The sequence below is a fragment of the Rhyacophila brunnea genome, unplaced genomic scaffold (genome assembly GCF_057557595.1).
Source record: "Rhyacophila brunnea isolate RB1 unplaced genomic scaffold, BYU_Rbru_1.0 scaffold_21, whole genome shotgun sequence".
In the NCBI taxonomy this organism is placed as follows: Eukaryota; Metazoa; Arthropoda; class Insecta; order Trichoptera; family Rhyacophilidae; genus Rhyacophila; species Rhyacophila brunnea.
In genome coordinates, this window is record NW_028232871.1 from 10,030,381 (window position 1) to 10,035,410 (window position 5,030).

The 5,030-nt window shown below is 35.9% G+C and overlaps 1 protein-coding gene across 1 annotated transcript; it reads left to right on the plus strand.

The window, feature by feature from the left end:
* The first annotated feature begins 1,967 nt into the window (after nt 1–1,967).
* Nucleotides 1,968–2,634, plus strand: Rrp47 (Ribosomal RNA processing 47). The gene has a single exon (XM_085948857.1). The coding sequence runs from the start codon at nt 2,164–2,166 to the stop codon at nt 2,593–2,595; it is 432 nt and encodes a 143-aa protein (XP_085804983.1). The 5' UTR covers nt 1,968–2,163; the 3' UTR covers nt 2,596–2,634.
* The last annotated feature ends 2,396 nt before the right edge of the window (nt 2,635–5,030 follow it).

Genomic DNA, 5,030 nt, shown 5'->3' on the forward strand with positions numbered 1-5,030 from the left:
GCAAGCGATAAGCTACGTCCCCATTTAGTCACTTCAACGCCGACTTCCTCTTCAACTTTTAAATTCTGGTTTTACACCGAGAAGTTTTGTGCATGCGCAGAGGAGATGAATCCGTTTTACTGTCTACATTCGTTCATCACAGCTTACACTTCGTTGAGTCATAGATTATACATCGAAATAGATTCGCAGGTGATGAATAAAATTATTCACGGTAATACAACGCCACCACGGAGCGTACGGGAAACGAGTGTAAAAAGTTAAAAGAAAACAGTAAAATTTGGAATAACAAATACTTAATTATATTAGTTATTTTTTTAAACTTATTATCACAATCATATTTGTAATAAATAAGCATAATTGAGTGTGTCCTAACGACAAAACCAGTCATGGAACTAGTTTAGTGCCATCTATCGGTGCACTTTGTATTACATTAATGATATTTATTCTTGTATGGATATTCACCCTCGCAAATAAAATATTCTATGCCCGAACGTCATACGAATAATTCTGATTGTCAAAATAAATATTACAATTATACTAGGTATATTGTAGGTAATTACATCAATTTAAGTTGAAGAGATTTAAATTTAATGATATAATATATTTTCTGACTACTGTTCGGAATAATGAGGGCAACAGAATCGAATGAAAACTTCCTTTTTCAGAACTTTACACGGATGTCAAAGGCAGAGTGGTGTCAGCTACTTGCTCAAACTATTAGGTCTTACCCTGACACACAAATTGAAAAGCAATATGTGTACTTGCCAGACCCAGGATTTGAACCTGGGACCCACGGCATAATAGTCCAACGCTTAAGCCGCGCGGCCACCGTGAGCGTTATACATAATACGACACATCAATACTACAATATGTCATTGAATACCTACTATAACTAGATAGGTAATATATTCGATACAACACAACAGTGACTCGTATGAGAACCACGAGGGTTCATTTTTGCTGTAGCCCCAGCTCCACTCCTTGTTGTTTCCTTAGTCTTGTGGAGCTCCCTTGAAAAATACGAACTCAAGCTCTCAATTTTATTTTTAACCCCTGTTATCGACATGCCATTTGACTCGTATGCAAACCACGAGGATTCATGCTTGTTGTTAGCCCCAGCGCCACTCTTTGTTCCCTTTGTTTTATGGCACTCCTTGGAAAAGTAGAACCGTAAACATTTTATTTTTACCCCTAAAACTGACATTCCAAATTTTCCTACCAATAATATTATGTAGGCATCATTGCGCTTCAGTTTGTTCGTATAGTCTTTATGGTTATATCCCATAATGCGCAATGTGCCCTTACTCTCAATAAAATCCATTGTAATCATTTCAGTCGACATTTTGCAAAAAATCGTAATATTCCAATACTAAAATGCATCCAATATGATCAAATAGACTCTAATAAATACATTTATTGACAACGCAACTGACAGCCAAATGCACGAACGACCCGAATCTTACCGAAAAAATACGAAGCTGCTGGGGTGTTGAACAGAAATCCAAGCCGGTCGGATCGCAGTGCGTTAGTACTTTCATCACAAAATGGCGGCCATTTTCAACCCGATTTCAAGGTCGACGACGCATGCCCTGAGTTCAATTCGTGAGACGTATGGAAAAGTCCCGAGTGTAGACCCGGCTATAGTGAAGTAGCAGCTTACAGTAATACCAACAGACTTTTTTTTCTGTTTTATATTGCTTCGTACGTATTCGTACGAAAATTATGATATGTTCACTCTCCAGAGTCTAATCTCTTTGGTACATACCTATTTGAAATTGCAAAAAAATATTTTTCAATGGTATTTATTGATGTAAAATGTAAATGATTTTGTTATAATATTATATACTAGTTATATTTACGAGACAGACTGGCGAGAGCCAGCTGGCTCGGCTAGTTATATTTATTAATTCCTAATAATATTCTTTATAACCATAGGCTATTATACTTTCTTACGACAACCATAGACAACAAACGTTGACATTTTATCGCAACATGATTTTCTGAAGGTAAACATAACCTATACCGATGAACTAGTTTTGTACCAAAAATTTACTACTGGAATAAGTTATATGTGTGAATATAATATTGAACACGCAATACGCGTAAAAAAATAATTGAAACCTATTTGACGAAGGCTGGCATTATCAGTCAGAATAAATTACAATGCCCTTTATCGAAAATCTTGATTTTGGAGATGTCATTTCGGACACAGAATTCGTCAAGAAGGCCACGGAGTTAAATGAATGGATGAACAAAATCAACAGACATATACAATTAGCCGCGGAGTATGCATCGCAAATAGAAACGCTCAACACAGAAGACACAATCAATTATAAATTATTTATGGCTTACGCGCTAAATTCTCTCTGCTGGATACAATTGCGGCTTCAGGGAATCGACCCAAACACCCACCCCGTGAAGGCGCAGCTGCAAAGAATAAGGCAGTTGATGCAGAAGCGGGATGAAATTGTCGACAGGAAGAACAGACCATTGCTTAATAAGGAAGCTGCGAAAAGATTCATCAAGAGCGGTTTGTGGGATCCCAAACAAAGAGACAGTATGCCACCGAATAAGAAAATAAGATTCTCAGATTAATGAAGTGTTAATTATATGTTCTAGTTCTAATAAAGTTTTTTTAAGCAATATGAAGAATTGTCTTTTATTTGAAGCAAATGATGATTGATTTACTATAATTATACAGTCGAACTTGGTTATTACGATCACGGAAATAGCGAGATCTCGGATGTAATGAGGAAACATTCGTTGACATTTTAGTTTATGATTTTCTCCATACATTTATTCACTTTTATAACGAGCTACTTACTTCTCGGGTATACCGAGCAAAACTGTTAATGTGTCGATCGTTTAGAAACAATATTTTCGACGCTAAGCAATAAAATCCGACCGGGAAGTTAACTTGACCAATGCCGCTGAGATCGGATTACGTTTATGACACGAGTTAAGTGTCGAAGTACCTAATTGGTGTACTCGCCGACAACATTGTAAAAGGATCCACGCATATGGATGAAATTGCATGTAAAAAATCCAAGTTTTGTGAAGTCAGTAGGTACCTGCCAGCGCCGGCAGCTCAGCACTTCTTTACAATAAACAACTTCTTTTTTAGTTTATGGATGCCATGCTTGTTTCGGGGATTTTTACAATGGTTTTCTGATTTTTTATGTTCTATGCTTAACCCTTAGAATGCTACGCAATGATATATCGTTGTTTTTGATAATGGCCAGAAATGCTAACAACGATCGTCGTTTTGCTTTTGATGCCTGAAATGTTAAGTTAATTTGGGAACATACTACTGCACCAGTGGTACGAAACATTGTTTATCTATTAAGTTTTATTGTTGTGTAATATAACCCGATTCATATATGTTTTGTGACTGGGTAGGTTTAGAACTTATAACTATTGTATTTTTTTTTCATGGCATCACCCTTTTTACAATAAAAACAATTCCAAATACAAATTTCAGTTTACCATATAAAAATTTGTTTACAGTCAAATTCTTGGTGGAAGGACAATGTTTTATTTTATTTTATGCATTTGAAATAATGGGAAAGACTTTTACTCAACGCAGTGTTTAAAGTAGAGTGGATTTGTGCTATATAAAAACAGTTTCATTTATAAAAAAATAATGAAATAAAATCATTTGCAATACATATTTAAATGTTCCAATAAACAATCACCATAAAGACCTTTTTCACAAATCACGCATATTGTACGCGATATTTTAACGAGGCCACCATGCAAAATTTTTCTTTTCAGCCGGGTAGTTTCCTAATTATTCCACTACTTTGTATTATCCCTCGTGTGGCATAACCGATTGTTTCCAATAACTGATAAAAATCAAAACTCTGTGCGCGGATCGTGCATTTCGCTCGCTCTCGCGATCGCCCGTATGATAGAGCGAGAAAGAGATATGTCAATTACTTGCCTCGTTATCTATTCAAAACGATAAATTAATTACGAAACGTGTTTTCATAATATTCTGATTTCGCAGAATCAGAGTGGTAAGGTGTTTAAAAATAATACAATACTTTAATTTATCGACAATTATTGGTAGCAATCCTCTACCGCATTTTGCACAACATAGTAGCAGCCAAAGGGTTAAATAGAACGTGGTGCGAAAAATGTTATAAAATGAGTAATGCTTATAACGAGCAATTTTAGTCGGTCCCATCATCCCCGTAATAACCAAGTTCGACTATAGGATATGATGTTAGATAAATTCAGATAGATTTGGTGCATGCATAATAATTTCTGATAGTTTGAAAGTATTCGGAGCCGTTTATTGGTATTAACCGGTATACAGCAAATGTGGTGTCTGATTAGTATGGAGCAGTTTTTAGTCAATGAGAATTTATATCGTTACTAACAGAACCAGCTATCTCACTATGTCTTCAATTTCTATTATGGATAGATCCATCAGTATAAGTTGTCAGTTGAGTGAGGGCGCCACATGCTAATATAATATCATTCAATAATTTTTATACTGTGATGAGCTTAGTTCTAAATTCGAACACCGGACGATTTATGATGGTTGGGCTAAAATTGAAGGTGGGCAATGTACGATTTTTGTTTGTAAGCGTGTCCATGAGTGCAGCGAAAAAATCAAACCTCATTGGCAAACGATTACACTGATTCAACAAAATCAACTTTTATTACGATTATACTGCCTGTGCGAGAGATGTACCTTAACTCTACCAGTCCATGTTTTGACCACTGTTATAGCTGCGCCATTGGCTTTCATTAAGACACATTGCTGCACAGCTGAACACAACAGAGAGACCATCACATGTTATGCGGTTCCCTCAGAGCCATTTTCACAGTTTGTGGAATCATCGGAATACCCCTTACTTCTTCATATTTATTTGGTCAATCCATATATTATGCCATTTATTATCTGCATACACCTTAACTTACACAAGATATTATTTTGTTGCCGCTACTGGAGTTCTAAATCATACAATGTCTACTATAAGTTTAGTTTAGACTTGCATGAAATTAGCTGCATAATAGGA

Coding starts and splice junctions, on each gene's coding strand:
- Rrp47 (XM_085948857.1), top strand. CDS start 2,164: ATGCCCTTTATCGAAAATCTTGATTTTGGAGATGTCATTTCGGACACA.